Source organism: Hordeum vulgare, chromosome 1H (assembly GCF_904849725.1).
Source record: "Hordeum vulgare subsp. vulgare chromosome 1H, MorexV3_pseudomolecules_assembly, whole genome shotgun sequence".
Classification (NCBI taxonomy): domain Eukaryota; kingdom Viridiplantae; phylum Streptophyta; class Magnoliopsida; order Poales; family Poaceae; genus Hordeum; species Hordeum vulgare.
In genome coordinates, this window is record NC_058518.1 from 506,262,511 (window position 1) to 506,279,093 (window position 16,583).

Consider the following 16,583-nt stretch of genomic DNA (forward strand, 5'->3'; position numbering starts at 1 on the left):
TTGTTGCCGTAGCAGTCATCACCCAGTGACATAGTAAGGGTAGCAAGGCACGTATTGTATTGTTGTCGTCGAGGATAAAAAGATGGGTTTTCATCATATTGCTTGCGTTTATCCCTCTACATCATGTCATCTTACTTAACGCGTTACTCTATTCTTCATGAACGTAATACTCAAGATTCACGCATGAGTCGGTCAATGTGTGGAGTAATAGTAGTAGATGCAGAATCATTTTCGGTCTACTTGATACGGACATGATGCCTATATGCATAATCATTGCCTTGGATATCTTCATAATTATTCACTTTTCTATCAATTGCTCGACGGTAATTTGTTCACCCACCGTATTATTTCCCTACATGAGAGAAGCCTTTAGTGAAACCTATGACCCCCGAGCCTATTTTACAAAATATATTTTCAGATCTATAAACCAAAAATACCAAAAATATTTTGCTGCAATTTAATTACTTTTGTTTTACTTTCAGATCTATCACTATTTTATACGTATCTCCATCACATCTCATCCTTGCAAATAACTCTGAAGGGATTGACAACCCTTTTATAGCGTTGGGTGCAAGTGTTTGATTATTTATGTATGTACTACTATTGGAGCCTTGCTAGTTGCTCCTACTAGATTGATACCTTGGTTCTCAACAAACTGAGAGAAATATTTATCTACTTCGTTGCATCACCCTTTCATCTTCAAGGGAAAAATCAACGCAATCTCAAAAGGTAGCAAGAAGGATTTCTGGCGACGTTGCCGGGAAGGATACATAGCAAGATCACGCTTACCAAGTACCCATCACAAACTCATCTCTTGCATTTACTTTATTTTCCATTTCCCTCTAGTTTTCCTCTCCCCACTTATAAAACGATTTTCAGAAAATACCAAAAAGATTTGCCTTTTTTATTCGCCCTTTTTCCGTCCGTCTTTTTCGTTTGCTTGCTTGTGTGCTAGATTACTTGCTTTGTCACGATGGTTCAAGAGAATACCAAATTATGTGATTTTTCCACTACTAATAATAATGATTTTACTAGTACTCCGATTGCTCCCGTCACTAGTGCGGAATCTTGTGAAATTAATGCCGCTTTGCTCAATCTTGTTATGAAAGAACAATTTTCTGGCCTTCCTAGTCAAGATACCGCATCCCATCTAAATACTTTCGTTCAGTTGTGTGATATGCAAAAGAAGAAATATGTGGATAATGAATTTGTTAAATTAAAGCTATTTCCTTTCTCATTACGAGATCGTGCCAAAACTTGATTTTTATCTTTACCTAAAAATAGCATTGATTCATGGAATGAGTGTAAAGATGTTTTTTATTTTCAAGTACTTTTCGCCCTCTAAGATCATCTCCCTTAGGAACGACACAATGAATTTTAAGCAACTTTATGATGAACATGTTGCACAATCTTGGGAGATGATGAAACTAATGATTAGGAATTGCCCCGCACATGGTTTGAGCTTATGGGTGATTATACATTTTTCTATGCGGGAGTGAATTTTCCTTCTATAAATCTTTTAGATTCAGTCGCGGGTGGTACCTTTATGGAAATCACGTTAGGAGAAGCTACTAAACTCCTAGATAATATTATGGCAAATTACTTTGAGTGGCATGCCGAAAGATCTCCTACTAGTAAAAAAGTGCATGCTATGAAAGAAATAAAATACTTTGAGTGGAAAGATGGATGAATTAATGAAATTGTTTAATAGTAAGAGTGCTCCTATTGATCCATATGTTTCATGTTGTGGTTAGATTAATCTTAATTCTTCTTCCTTAGTTGCACATGCTTGTGGGAGGGGGTAATCATAAATGGGTTGATTGTTCAAGTAAGAACATCATCCTAGCACCGGTCCACCCACATATCAATTTATCAATGTAATGAATGCGAATCAACTAAACATGATGAACATGACTAGACAAAATTCCCATGTGTCCCCGAGAACATTTTAATCACTATAAGAAACACTATTGGCTTATCCTTTGCATAATAATTATTGGGCCACCTTGCTACATCTTACTATCTTGATTACTTTTTATTTGCTAGGAAAAAATCTTGCTATCAAACTATATGTTATTACAATTTCAAAAAACTTCCAGAGATTACCTTGTTCAATCCGCTTATCAATTTTGTCTGCTCCTCATTGAGTTTGACACTCTTACTTATCGAAAGGAGTACGATTGATCCCCTCTATTCGTGTGTCATCAAGAATCTTTCTGGACACCGTTGCCGGGGAGTGAAGCGGTTTTGGTAAGGAAACATTTATATCACGTGCTGAAATTTATCTTCATTTGCCACTATCGAGAGCAATCCTTTGAGGGGCTTGTTCAGGGTATCTTCACCTCGACTCGAGGTGGTAAAATTCGCTCCTCAACCTATTGAACCTACCAAAAATATTTATTTTAAATTCCTTCAGGTATTATGGAAAAACTGCTGGCTAATCCTTATGCAGGAGATGGAACAATACGTCCTGATATGCACCTAATATATATAGATGAACTTTGAGGATTGTTTAAGCTTGCAGGTTTATCCTAAGATGAAGTTAAGAAGAAGGTATTCACTCTATCTTTGGGGGGGGGAGCATTGGGATGGTATATGCTATTGGATGAATCTGAAACATGGGACTAGAATCGATTGAAGCTGGAATTTCATCATAAATTTTATCGTATGCACTTGGTTCATCGTGATCGAAATTATATATATAATGTTTGGTCTCTTGAAGGATAAACATTCGATCAAGATTGGGGGAGCCTTAAGTATAAGGAAGAATGAATTCGTGACATCAGTATTACCTTTTATGGAGAAAGAAAAATAAAAAGAAATAGTAATAAAATCTGCAGATGGTTCGCACCTAAATTACGCTTTTTATAATATGCAAGAATAAGCATATAATAGTGCAATTTTGCAAACAAAAATGATTCCAAAGAAGTAATGAATTAGTACCATTGGTATCGCCCATAAAGAAGAAGAAAATAAATTAAAATAATGAAGTTTTCTAAGAAATAATAAGTTAGTGGGTTTGTTATTACCCTTTAAGAAAAGAAAATACAATAAATTAAAACAAACAACAACATAATTTGTACAAAATACTCACAAAAAATATGTTTTTAAAAAATATGCAAGAATAAACATATAATAGTGGAATTGTTTTTGCAAAACAATTCCTTCGAAGGAATGAGTTAGTGGCGTTGGATTTACCCATGAAGAAGAAAGAAAATGAAATAATAACTATTATTTTAGAATGATAAAAAATGAATTAGTAGCAATAGTATTACCCTTTAAAGAAGAAAGGTATTGGAAAAGGTAAAAAAAGCGTCCACACAACTTCAATCTAAAATTGCACTTTTTGTACTATGCAAATGATATATCGTACAATATTGTAAGTTCAGCACATACTACATATTGTTTACGTGTATATGTTTACAATTACCCTGTATCCCAAAAATTCCCACAAAATAAAAATAAAAATCAATGAAAAACTAAAAACCAAAAACAAAATCAAAAATACATAACAACAAAAAAAAATAAAGAGAAGAGGAGGCGGGAGGTCCTATACAGCCCCGGTGAGGGAAACCGGCGCCAGCAGCCCTCCTTCTTGTGGCCCGGCCCATATAAAATGCGTTGGTCAACTAAAAATAAAAAAAAGCTCATAGAATTTCAAAAAAGTTCAGATTTGCCAAAAAAGTTCAATGATTATGAAAAAATTCATCAAATTTTTAATTATGTTAATGGATTCAAAAAGTTCATAGAATTCAGAAAAAAATCATTGATTTTCGAAAAAAGTTCATCGCTTTTAAAAAAAGGTCATCAATTTTCAAAAAACAATTATTGATTTTGAAAAAAGTTCATGAATTTTAAATCATGTTCACCGATTTAAAAAAAAGTTCATCGATTTTCAAAAAAGTTCACCGATCCGGAAAAAAGTTCACGGACTTAAACACAGACCGGATCTCTGGATGGGTCGGCCCATGGCGGTCCGCTGTAGGCGCCGGTTAGCAAAATTTGTGTGTAACCGGCGGCTGTGGCGCTAAATAGGGTTTCCAGAGGAGGCTGGAACATAAATTTATTTGTCTTCGGCCCGGTAGCAAATTGACTGACCCAAATGTTTGCCACTAAAAAAACAGGCCCAACAAAAGAAACATCACAGCGAGCAAAGAAAAAAATGCAGCACGAATCTCAAAGCAATAATCTATGGCCAAGAAATTGACTAACCCAAATCTAAAATTCTGACAACTTACAAGTAGCTACGTGGCTTTCAAATATGACGTGGGAGAAGACGGTTGCACGCGTTTTAGATCAAACATGTTTAGCGAGCTTATGAACCATACGAAAATCAATAGACGGGTAGGATGCTGTTTTGGATCTCTGAACTTCATGCTTTTATAGGGTCCGGCGCCAGAACATGAACCAAACTGACCATTGCTCCGAGCAAACCGTGTGAGCTCAGCGCCCAAAACAGAATCTTGCAACACACACGCGGCCGTGCAGTCCACTTCACTGATTTAATCAGTCTCTACGTCTCATTGCATTTGCACACGCCCCTTGGTGATCGCACGTAGGTTCGGGCAAGTGTCGCACGGTGCAAGAGTAAAAGAAAATTGTAAAGAATGTCAAAAAAAAATTGTAAAGAGGGGACGACAGGAAGTCTGTGGCCGGCTTTGTTAAGAGCATCTCCAACATTGTTAAGAGCATCTTCAACAGCCGTGAAAAAAGGGGCGCGCGGGATAGAATGGCGTGCTCCAGCGACGGGAAAAAACCGCGCGCGAAAAGGGAATTTTTGTCCAAAAGGATCCCCTGTCGAACGTGATTGCCAAAAGAGACCAGCTGCGAACGGAAAGAAGGGAAAGGACCCCCACCCCGGGTGGCGGCAGGCGCGCCAGGCAGCACGTGGCACCTGCCGCCACCGCACGAGGCGGCTCGGGCCTGCCGCCACGGGCGCAGGCGGCCGGCAGGGCTGCCGCCACGAGGCCAGGCGGCCGACGCCAGATCCCGTTCCCACCCCGCTGCAGCGTAACGGTGACAGAGCGGTGGGCCCAGCCGCCTCAGGAGCAGGCGGCCAGGCGGGCCCTGCCGCCTCGGGAGGAGGCGGCCGGCACTGTTTCCGCGCGGCAGACATTTCACACTGTTGCTGAGTGCGCTGATTTCCGTATGCGCTGATTCCCAGGCTGAGACAGATATTTCCCGCTCCCACCGACGAAACAGTGGGAATTTTCCCACCTCCCACGGATGAAACAGTGCGAAACTTCTTCTTTATAAGCGAACCGCGTCGCTGCCTCCTCTCTCACTCTCTTCTCCTGTCGTTGCCTCCCGTGTCACTCTCTTCTCTTTCTCTTTCTCAATATCTTCTCTTTCTCTCAAGAGCCACTCCGTATGAATGTTTAAGTGGCGATTTATGACGGTTTAAAGTTAGATTTTGAAGACGTTGTAGTTGAAGAAAAGATAGATCAAGGTAAGAGCTTTCTATATCTGTTGGTCGTGTTTGCATGCATGATGTATTTATTTTGTTTGATTAGTTTATAAGTATGTGTTTTCTTTTGACTTAGGGAGCGTATTATCACTTTTGTGGAACTATTTTGAAGACGTTGTAGTTGAAGAAAAGATAGATCAAGGTAAGAGCTTTCCATTTGTGTTGGTCGTGTTTGCATGCATGATGTTTTTATTTTGTTTGATTAGTTTCTAAGTATGTGTTTTCTTTTGTCTTAGGGAGCGTATTATCACTTTTGTGGAACTATTTTGTCATGCGATATGAACTACTAAGTTGAAGATCAAGGTATGAGACTCTGTTCATATTTGTGTTCATGTGATAATAGATCGACTATGTTCATATATTACCGATGATTTGTTCGTGTTTGCATGCAACTGGTATTTAGAAAGGGGCCGGAAAAATGCCTATGTAACTAGCATTTTTGTAAAAAACATGTAATAATATGTTAGCTCCATTAGTATTATTACATGCAAGACGCGTGTGTAATATATTTGTTTATGTGATAATTTGTCAACCCCGTAGAAATATGACTCATGATATATATATATATGCATGCAGTATGTATTTTTAGACTTTTGCTAGCACGGAAATAATTATGTGTGTAATATTTTTGTTCATATGAAAATAGGAGTATGGGCGTCGTACATGGGTTTTGCAAGCAATCCCAATAACTCCATGTATGGACAACCCATGGTTTATGTGGAGTTCATTTCTGCCAGTGATGTCGCCGAGTGCAGTAGCGGTGCCCGTGAGGCCGAGTTGGCCATAACTGTAACCCCCGACGCCGACCCATCGGAACCAAGGGGTGGCCAACAAGTGGCCATAACTGTAGCCCCCGACGCCGGCCCAACAGAACCAACAGGTGGCCAACAAGTGTATGACACGGGATATTGGTCTGCGGTCGTTGACATGAGCGAACATGTCGAGGGATTGCCGGAGGCGCTAGATGATGACGATGATGGTCATTCTTCTGCGTCTTCGGAATCATCCTCCTGAGAAGGCGGTCGCTGCAGCAATCAACCCAGAGTTTTTACAGGTTATGAGCATCACCAATGAATTTCACTCTGTTGCTGGCCTAGACGCGGGGAGTATGGCTGTTGGACAGATTTTCCCAGATAAGAAATCTGCTAAACAAGCAATACATAGCTATGCAATTGCTATACACATGCAACATAGAGTGGAGCAGTCTGATAAAAAGGAGTTGAAGCTCATATGCATCCATCGCGAAGCGGGTTGCCGCGGAAGAGTTATTGCTCGGCAGAAGCCTGGGGTATGTCAGCCATGGCATGTCACAAAAATAGAGCAACATGGTTGTGAGCAAACCGGCACTCTTTCAAAGCACCGCAATGTGACTGCAGAATATGTGTCACAGGTGATGCAAACCATTGTACAACAAAGTCTTAATATTAGTATTAGGGCTTTGCGTGCAACTGTATCTGATCTGATTGGTTTCCCTGTCGGCTATAGCAAGGCTCGTCATGCAAAGGAAAAGATATTTCAGAGGTTGTATGGAACCTATGAGGAGGCGTACTCTTTTGCCCCTAGAATGTTGCATCAGATTTCAGTTGCTAACAGGGGGACTCAAGTTTTCCGGAAAGAACGTCCAAATCCATTGAACCCGGACGAGCAAATCCTGGACCGCTTATTCTGGGCATTCGCCCAGACTATACAAGCATTCAAGCATTGTCGTCCGGTTGTATCAATTGATGGTACATTTCTCACTGGAAAGTACAAGGGCACACTCTTAGTGGCGATGACAGTTGATGCAAACAATCAACTTCTGGTGGATCAGATTCGGGTGGATCAGATTCATAATTGGCGCACATGAAAAACTTCATGCCCAACCAATCTGAAAAATCCGTCACCTCCTTCACCTTGCAGACATCTCCGCACCAACATCGAACTGCTTCCACCCCCCGAGGCAAGCTTGCACTCTGCATTTTCCTAGGCCTAATGCTCTGATCCGAACAAGGCAAACTCATACTGACTATGGAGGTGCAGCTGCTTTGAAGTCTGGCTGATGGTGAAGAGAGTTTCACTCCCTGCCTCCTTTTATAGGCCCTGCCAGATGTCTACGCGGGAAAAAAGGACGCGAAAACGAGAAACTGCAGCGGGAAAATTTGGCGGGAAACTTAGGCGGGAAAATAACGCGTGGGAATTTAGCCGGGAAACTTAGGCGCACATGACTATATACAAAGCAAAATGACAGAATCTACATTCTAAAATGAGTCCATATACATCATATGTAGTCTTCTAGTACAAACTTCTTAAAAAACTTATATTTAGGAAATCTCCCTCCGTAAAAAATAAACTCCCTCCATTGCTAAATATAAGGCATTTCAGAAATTGTACAATAAACTACATACGGATATACATAGATATACTTTAGAGTATAAATTAACTCATTTTGCTCCGTATGTAGTCTCCGAGTGAAATACCTAAAAGGTCTTATATTTTAGAACGGATGGACTACATCCAATACCGCATGCAACTTAGAGCGGTAAAATTTCGAGCGGGAAGCGCGGCCGGTGCCTCGTAGTCAGCGAAATCACCCAGTGCCTCGAGCGGGAAGAGCAGCGCAGAGCGGCCGGCCGCCTTGGGGGTGGCGGCAGGGCCCACCCAGCGTTGTCCGTTACGGGCAGGCGTGGCGGGAACGGGGTGACCAGCCGGCCGCCTCAGCTGGTGGCGGCAAGCCCCAGCCGCCTCGGGCGGTGGCGGCAGGCCCCACGGCCGCCTCGTGCGGTGGCGGCAGGTGCCACGTGCCGCCTGGCGCGCCTGCCGCCACCCGGGGTGGGGGTCCTTTCCCTTCTTTCCATTCGCAGCTGGTCTCTTTTGGCAATCACGTTCGACAGGGGGTCCTTTTGGACAAAAATTCGCGAAAAGGCGGCAGCTCGCGCGTCATTTTTGCCGCGCCGCTTCCCGCGCGCCTATAAAAGCGCAGCGCGCTACCGCTCCCTCTCCCTCGCGCGCCGTCACCGCTCCGCTCTCTGTCTCCCTCTACCTCTCGCGCCGCCGCCGCGATCCAACGCGCCGCCCCCGCCCCCGACGCGCCGAGATGCCGCCGCGCCGCCGTTCTGCGTCGGGCTACCGCGGCGTCCGCGAGCGCCCCAACGGCGGGTTCTACGTCGAGATATGCTCCGGCGATCTCCGGCTTAGCCTCGGCACATACGACAGGGCACACGAGGTCGCCCGCGCGTTCGACGCGGCGGCGTGGCGCCTAGGCAGGCCGCGCCGCCAAATGAACTTTCAGGACGTCCACATGCTCCAGCAGGCGTTAGACGTCGCCCCGCCGCCTCGTGTAAACTCCGCACAAGACCGTGCGGAGCACACTGCGCAGCAGCGCCGCCTCCTCGTCGCCCAGGAGGACGAGCGGGTCATGGCGGAGTGGCACCGGCGTCACCCGGAGGACGTGCCTACGGGCAGGATTATTGGGCAAGGCGCCGCGAGGAGCGGTTGAACAGGCGTCGGCGGAAGGCATTGGCGAGTGCGCAGGCCGACATCGTCAATGCAGGCGGGAGGTCCTTCTTCACTGAAGAAGATGAGCGTTGGTTCGACATCTGGCTGTCAAACTCTGACGACACCAACGACGATGATGATGGTGCAGATGATTGGAGCGACTGGGATTAAGTTTTATGTTTTCGAACTATCTAGCACCGAACTATCTATCTATGTTTTCGAACTACCTATCTAGTTGCAATCTATGTAAAATAACTTTGTATCTTTTTTATTTTAATGCAATCTATTTATTAGAAATGTTGTGCGCGCGCTGCATTTTTGCGCGTCGCTAGAGCGGTGCGCGCGCTGTATTATAGCGCGGATGTTGGAGCCAGCGCCTATCCCCGTGCTAAACCAGCCGAAACGCGCGTGGTAAACGCATTTTTTAATCGCGGCGCGAAGCGCGGCTGTTGGAGATGCTCTAACAGCATCGCAACCGCATGCATGGAAAAGCTTTCAGCTCCAGGGTTAACCGGGGCATACGCAATGTGCATGAACGGAGGGTGTGAGTGGATGAGCGACAGCATCGCAAAGTATGAAGGGGACACGCAGAGTACATTGTGAAGTCGGTTTCATCCGTCGGCCTACCGAGGTTGCACAGGTTCATGTTCTCATCTCGGCCACGTCGCCGACGGGGGCCATGCGTCGGGTGACCCTTGGAGACAAAATCAGGCACCTGATCAGTAGTTGGCGGTCTTGATTTGAGCTCATTAGTTGCGTGCTCTTGATTTAATAATAATTGGCGGTCTGCACATCAGCGCACAGTCACGTCTCAGTGTGGCGTATGAAGCACAACCATGTGACCATGCAAACGAGGTACCAATAATTTGACGTGTGCAATAAGTGTGCCTTGATCGTATTCCCTAAAAAAACACTGTACGTATCCTATCAAAAATGGATTGCACAGTAACACAAAATACGGTTATGCTAAACATCATATGCTTGATTTTATTTTTTATGTTTCTTTACGGAGGGAGTATCACGGGAGTGATCGATCGAGCACAAGCACGTGTTTATAAATGTCATCAATCAGATGCAATAATGGTAAATGTAAATCACAACTACGTATGCCTAGCTTGAGACTCTACTGCTAACAGACACTACCAATGCAACCCAAGCAGCTCGCTAATGCTAGCTACAGACTCACTCGACCAAAAGACGTACTGTACGTGGCCCTCCTTACTGGTGGTGGGTGTCGCTGGGAGTGGGATCGATGGCGGCGAACTTTGGCACGGGCACGGGGAACCTGTGGATCTCGTCGGCCCAGGGGTTGCCGGCGACGTCCTTGGGGTTGGCCGGGTTGACGGACCGGAGCGCCCTCCACACGGCGCTGTTGCACTTGAACCCGGAGCCGAAGGCGATCTGCCAGGTGCGGTCTCCCTTCCTGATCCGGCCCTTGGCCTCGGCGTAGGCGAGCTCGTACCACAGCGAGCTGCTGGAGGTGTTGCCGAACCGGTGCAGCGTCATCCGCGACGGCTCCATGTGCCACTCCGACAGCTGCAGGTTCCTCTCCAGCTCGTCCAGCACCGCCCTGCCGCCGGCGTGGATGCAGAAGTGCTCGAACGCCAGCTTGAAGTCCGGGATGTATGGCTTCACCTTGTCGTTCAACAGCTTCTTGACCGCCAGCGTCGCGAAGAAGAGCAGCTGCTCGCTGAAGGGGAGCACCAGCGGCCCCAGCGTGGTGATGTTGGTCTTGAGCGCGCCGCCGGCGATGGCCATCAGGTCCTTGGACAGCGACACGCCCCTCTTGCCCGCCTCGTCCTCCTGCTGGAGCACGCACCCGAAGGCCTTGTCGTCGGCGCCCTTGTGCGTGCGCACCGTGTGCACCAGCTGGTACTTGGAGCGGCGGCGCGCGGAGCGGCGGTTCGAGAGCAGGATCGCCGCGCCGCCCATGCGGAACAGGCAGTTGGACACGAGCATGGAGCGGTCGTTGCCGAAGTACCAGTTGAGGGTGATGTTCTCCATGCTGATCACCACGGCGTAGGTGCCGGGCTGCGCCTGGAGCAGGTCCTTGGCGAGGTCGACGGCGATGAGCCCCGCGCTGCAGCCCATGCCGCCCAGGTTGTAGCTGACGATGTTGCCCCGGAGCTTGTAATGGTTGATGACCATGGCGGAGAGCGAGGGCGTGGGGTTGAAGAGGCTGCAGTTGACGACGAGCACGCCGATGTCCTTGGGCCGCACGCCCGTCTTGGCGAAGAGCTGGTCCAGCGCGCCGAACATGACCATCTCGGCCTCGGCCCGCGCGTTGGCCATGGAGGGGTTGGGCGGGAGGTTGAGCACGGCCTCGGGGAGGTACGTGTCCTCGCCCAGCCCGGAGCGCTCCACGATCCGGCGCTGGAACTCGACGTTGTCGTCGGTGAAGGTGCCGAGCTTCTCGGTGCAGTCCATGAAGCGGGCGCGGCTGCACTTGCGCGCGTCGTCGGGCTTGTAGCAGGCGAAGTCGACGAGGTAGACGGGGCGCGGGCGGGTGACGAGGTAGGCGGTGCAGGCGGCCACCATGAAGGCGAAGCAGGCGATGAGGGCGGCGAGGTTGTGGTGCAGGACGCCGGCCCAGAGGCCGGCCAGGTCGCTCGGCGTGAAGGTGGAGAGGTGCGCCGCCACGAGCCCCGGCAGCGGCGCCACCGCCAGGTACGCGCCGTGCGTGATCAGGCAGTGGTACCCCAGCTTCACGTACTTGAGCTTGACCGACCGCGTGAAGTCGCCGCGCGCCGGGGCAGCCGGCGCCGGATCGGCCATCGCGGCGGCGGCCCTGCGGCCGGGGGAGCAAAGGTTGCCTATGGTGGGCGCAACGCAAAGATCGTCTGGCGGGGAGAGACCGCCGGGAGCGGGGGGCTGTCTCGACTACGGATCGCGGGTTTCGCTCTGGGGCTGGGGCTGGGGTTTGGAGTGTGTGCTGGGCTGGCCACGCAGCCGGAGGCTTATATAGATGGCTCGACGACCGGATCCAGCAGTCCTAGTCGGAGCTGGAGTGCCAGAGACCTGCAGAGGCACGACACGATGATGGATGGAGTTGATTGATTAGGCCACCAACCTGCTAACGTCCGAGCCTCCGAAGCAGCAGTAGCAGCAGTAGGTCTCGGAGATGAGCGGATCACCGGCCGGACGTGCCACGTTACGCTACGTAGTACGTGACCGCGACGGGCACGATGCAAGGAAACGCAGCGCACGCACGTACTGCGTGCCTGGGTCGGATCGATCGGTCCCTGTGGCGCGAAGTACGGGCCGGACGCCACGCACGCACGAAACGGAGGCCCGGCACGGCACGGCACGGCGGGTAGTGCAGGAGCAGGAGGCGCTTACGTGCGTGGCGGCCAGAAGCGGCGGCCGCGGGCCGGGGGAGCGAGCGCTGGCCCACGCTCCCGGCGTGACCGGCCGGCACGGGGACGCCAGAGCCTGCGCCTGCGCCGACGGGAGGAAAGAAACTGCGAGGGGGCGACGCGGGTGGGTCGCCCGCCACGAACGGACCCCACGCGATGCGCCGGGCCGCGCGTCTCGCCGCCACTCTCGGGCGCGCCCTGGTTTCCTCCCGCCTTCGCTCCACCGCACGTCTCCTCGTGTACCGGCGCGATGCGATGGCTTTGGACTGGTCGAGTGTCCGCTTATCCGTGGCCTTGGGCTGACCGAACCTGGATGGATGGTCGTCGCCGGTCAGCCGTCAGCGGATCGTGTGAAAAACTTGGATGGATGACCAATTATTAACACAAGGTATATAGTAACAAGAAAGCAACATCTGCCGCCATTCGATCGCACGTTGCTTTCCTCGCGCAGGCAAGTTACAGTTACTGATCATCGCTGTCGATGGCGCCGGAACCGTCCCGGCAAGCTTCGTCCTGCCGCCGCCCCCTCCGCTTTCAGGTGAGCGTGAAGACGGAGCTTGGCGTTTTTTAGCCTCAGCAGGTCTCGCCGCAACTCACGCTGACCTGACCCGAAGGGAACCCGTCAACGGACAGCCTCGACCTATATCCAGCACGTGAACTGACCACTGACCACTGACCAAGAGGGACGAGGAAGCAGCATCCAGTCCCGATTGGTCAAACTCAGAATGAGAAAAAAGAAAAAATGCCAAGCAAGTTGCTGGGCGTCTGGTGAGGTTTGGTGATGATAAACCTTGGCTCCTTCCGACAGCGGCCGTGTGTTCGGCTCAGCAACCTTTCCATCCAAGGTGTTCAGAATCCGGGCGTTTTGTCCGTCCACCCACGAAACCGAACGATTCTACACACAAAAAATGCTTTACAAGTGCTTCGAAAGCGATCGTCTTCGGTAGACCTGGCGGTATGGAACACGCCGGACCAGTTCTACCGCCGCAAATTCCTTTACATGGATGGGCATGGGCAGCGTCGCACCGACGACTATATGCGGACCATCACATCAGCTCATACTTAGCTACTTACACTTGCTACTTTGCTACGTTTATTGGGGCTTCATATGTATACCACCGATCGATATATATGCTGACAGCGGAGTGTATATGTACAGTAGTAGAGGGCTGTCAATAAGCAACCCCGCCTGAGAAGGTGTCCCCGTCGTCGTTGGTCAGGCTCTCGGTTAACCAGTACCCATCCCAAGAGCCTCCAACCCGCTGCAACAGCAATCCATTCAAAATAGGCAGTAGCTGGAATGTTGGAAACTGAGAGAAGGTGCGCTGGTAGCGACAGGTACCTGAACCATCGTGAACTGGAATATCTCCTCTTCCTCGGGACGAGCTCCTCGGACCCAGACCCTCTGCTTAAACTGGTTCTGTCGGCACGATGAGATAGACGACATGGTCTCAGTTAGAAAGTTGGACAGAGGTGACAGGTAATCGTGAATATATTTCAGCATCGTGATACTATGCTGTTATCCGGTTTGTGTTACTTTGCTTCGTTCATTCGATCAAACAAATAAGAGGGTGACAGGGGGGAAACCTCTTCAACCCATAATCTGCTTAGTATCTCTCTTTCTTTGTGGCCAAGCAGCACTCTGTAAGTTGAATGGTGAAATATCCGCCGGAAACGTTCAAACTGAAACAGTATCGGCGGGAATCAGTAAAGATGACAACTGTTGACTACCAACATACTAGCTCACAAGGAAACATTTCTAGCTTAATTACCTGCCCAAGATCAAACTGTCGCCCAAAATAAGTTGACCTTTCAAATGGATCAAAGCCTGCAAACTAAGAGATCATAAGACTGTTAGATTGATACAGTCAGCTTTCATCAGCACAATGCCTCGGAAAGTGAATAATTTGCATGCCTGTGCTATTAGCTTATTACCCGGTACATGACCTCTACCCCATAATCTGGGCGGGGTTTATCATTGTATTTCAAAGCCTCAAGTTGGTATTCCACTGCTTCTTCTGCATTAAACTGAAAGATGGAATATCATGCTAAATGTGTAAGCTTAACACTTCAATATTACGAATGTTTGTTTTCAGTTAGGGGATTACATTCAACCTGGGGCCGAGAGGCTTCTTCTTGCGTGTTTCCAGCCTGAAGTAGAATGGAAAGACTGAAACAGGTAGACAATAGAAAGATCTCCTATGGTAATACACACAGCATGTGCAATGCCAGCCTAACTTGTTATATATTATATCAGCATGTTCCATTAGCTTCCTGCCTAAGTATACTTCATAGGCAAATTACACATGTCACAACTGCTAGTTATCTACTCACTGTAAGTCATCTTACTGTAATTCGTGAATATTATCTGCCGATCCCTTTGCTTCTCCATTAATTATGCAATTCAGGTAGGGCTGAAAGTAAAATGCCCATCATGGAGAATTCATAAAACCAAGTTACCAAATTTTTTTTTAATCAGATCGGTAGATCGATAGAGATGAAACAAAATCTCGCATTAAAAACATGCAGTTAACACATATTCCAGATGGAAGAAATGGCTGGACCGTTGGATAGGACCAACCCAGATATTCAGTTAGTTGTTTGCCTCTTAAAGCTAGGACTTCAACTAGACCAGATTTGGTTTGTTAGGGATACAATAGAGTTCGCTTCCTGTAGGATATAGAGATCATCTTATCGTATGCCCTTAACTTATGGGAATCAAAGAGCTGTGCTGCTCTCATCCACACCAAGAGACTGGCATCCAACACCCCCCCCCCCCTCCTCTTCTTAAAGTGCATCCCTCCCTAATTCCCCATACCCACAGAACCAATACATAGCATGCTTCGGAGATCTAACTGTCATATTGCTGGTATAGCTGCTCAAACAAGTCCAACTGACCGACCAGTTGGCGTAATGCCTTGCAGTCTGCAGCCATGCATCTATAGCTGTAAGGCTGGGACTATTTTTAGATGAAAAACTTTTGACCGGATTTATAAATGGACTTTGGCTTTGCTAATATCGGTTTAATATTACAGCAACCAGAAAAGAAAAGGCAACAAAAGTGGGATTGTTTCTAGTTGAAAGGTGAAGATGGACTCTGGCATAGCATACTGGTTTAACATTACAGCAACCAGAGAAGAAAAGGCGACAAAAGCGGGACTGTTTAAAGTTGAAAGGTGAAAATGAACTCTGGCATAGCTAATATTGGTTTGTCATCATTTGATAGAGCACCAAATAGTGGTGTTGGTGTCAGTTAATTTCATCTAGTACTCTTTGTTGTGGAAAAATTGAAGGATGATGACTTGATAGTTGGCTTTATCAAGCTGTGAAGCCAGCAGCCTGATGACCTTTGACAAGCCTGCACACTGCTACTGCAGGAAGGGCGGTAATTTTTATCATCTCGATAAGAATAACATGTTACTATGATTTCTAGTGGCATGCAGAACTGGGTCAAGATATGCATACGAATGCACAATCTGACTAGAATATGGCAGTTTTTCCTTCTAGTTTTGCTCTGATCCTGAGTCATATATCCTGATTCTGATCTCTGATGGCCTTTGTCAAGCCGGCACACTGCTAATGCAGGAACGGTGGAAATATTTATTATCATCGGTAAGAAAAAAATGTCACTATGATTTCTAGCGGCGCGCAAAATATTTATTATCGTCTGAAGACGCCATCTGGCTAGAGCATGGCAGTTTTTCCTTGTTCTAGTTTTGATTTGATCCCAAGTCATACGTCCCATGGTAAATGGTGGTAGTGCTTCTTTGCCATTCTAAAATCCAACCTAGGGCAGATACTCCATTCTAAGGCACACGTACTAAAATGCTAGATGAGAGGACAAGGACCTCCTAGAAATGCGTCTCGATGACATTAACAGGATGACAAACCAATCTGCTACCAGGCAATCTAATCCCTGCCTGAAAATCCCCCAATCTGCTACCAGGCAATTTAATATAATCTAATCTAATGTAATAGACATAGGGGTTGCATATGAGAATCCAGGACCATGAACGAAACACAACAGGACAGTCCCAGGTAGAGCGAAACGGGGGTACCGACCAGTCGGAGGAGAGGAAGTCGGGCACGTCCGAGGCGGAAGCGGAGGCCGAGACTCTGAACCGGGCTGCCGCCGCGGCCGCGGCCACGGCCACAGCTGACCGCGGCGTCCTGAACCCGCATCCGGGGCCGCGGATTGGGGCCGCCGGCCGCGGGAGGGCGATCGGCTTCGCGGTCGCAGCAGCTGGCGATGCCATTGCAGACACGGTGGTTTCGTCACTTTCGTG

General features: G+C 48.1%; 2 protein-coding genes across 2 annotated transcripts; both read right to left on the bottom strand.

Moving 5' to 3' along the window:
• Nucleotides 1-9,973: 9,973 nt before the first annotated feature.
• On the bottom strand, nt 9,974-11,869 carry LOC123451282 (3-ketoacyl-CoA synthase 11-like). Its single transcript, XM_045128241.1, has one exon. The coding sequence runs from the start codon at nt 11,714-11,716 to the stop codon at nt 10,160-10,162; it is 1,557 nt and encodes a 518-aa protein (XP_044984176.1). The 5' UTR covers nt 11,717-11,869; the 3' UTR covers nt 9,974-10,159.
• Nucleotides 11,870-13,160: 1,291 nt separating this feature from the next.
• Nucleotides 13,161-16,583, bottom strand: LOC123451298. The gene is made up of 7 exons (XM_045128242.1): nt 16,360-16,583; nt 14,406-14,448; nt 14,233-14,325; nt 14,070-14,132; nt 13,885-13,980; nt 13,640-13,717; nt 13,161-13,559 (listed from the first exon to the last, which is right to left on the bottom strand). Exons 1-7 carry the CDS (start codon nt 16,551-16,553, stop codon nt 13,470-13,472), a joined length of 657 nt encoding a protein of 218 aa, XP_044984177.1. The 5' UTR covers nt 16,554-16,583; the 3' UTR covers nt 13,161-13,469.

What these genes read in the sequence shown, in the direction of transcription:
- LOC123451282 (XM_045128241.1), bottom strand. Translation starts at nt 11,716, where the DNA reads ATGGCCGATCCGGCGCCGGCTGCCCCGGCGCGCGGCGACTTCACGCGG.
- LOC123451298 (XM_045128242.1), bottom strand. Translation starts at nt 16,553, where the DNA reads ATGGCATCGCCAGCTGCTGCGACCGCGAAGCCGATCGCCCTCCCGCGG. An exon ending in GACAGTTTGATCTTGGGCAG is followed by an intron (nt 13,981 to 14,069) that starts GTAATTAAGCTA and finishes ATACTGTTTCAG; the next exon opens with TTTGAACGTTTCCGGCGGAT. An exon ending in GCAGATTATGGGTTGAAGAG is followed by an intron (nt 13,718 to 13,884) that starts GTTTCCCCCCTG and finishes TCGTGCCGACAG; the next exon opens with AACCAGTTTAAGCAGAGGGT.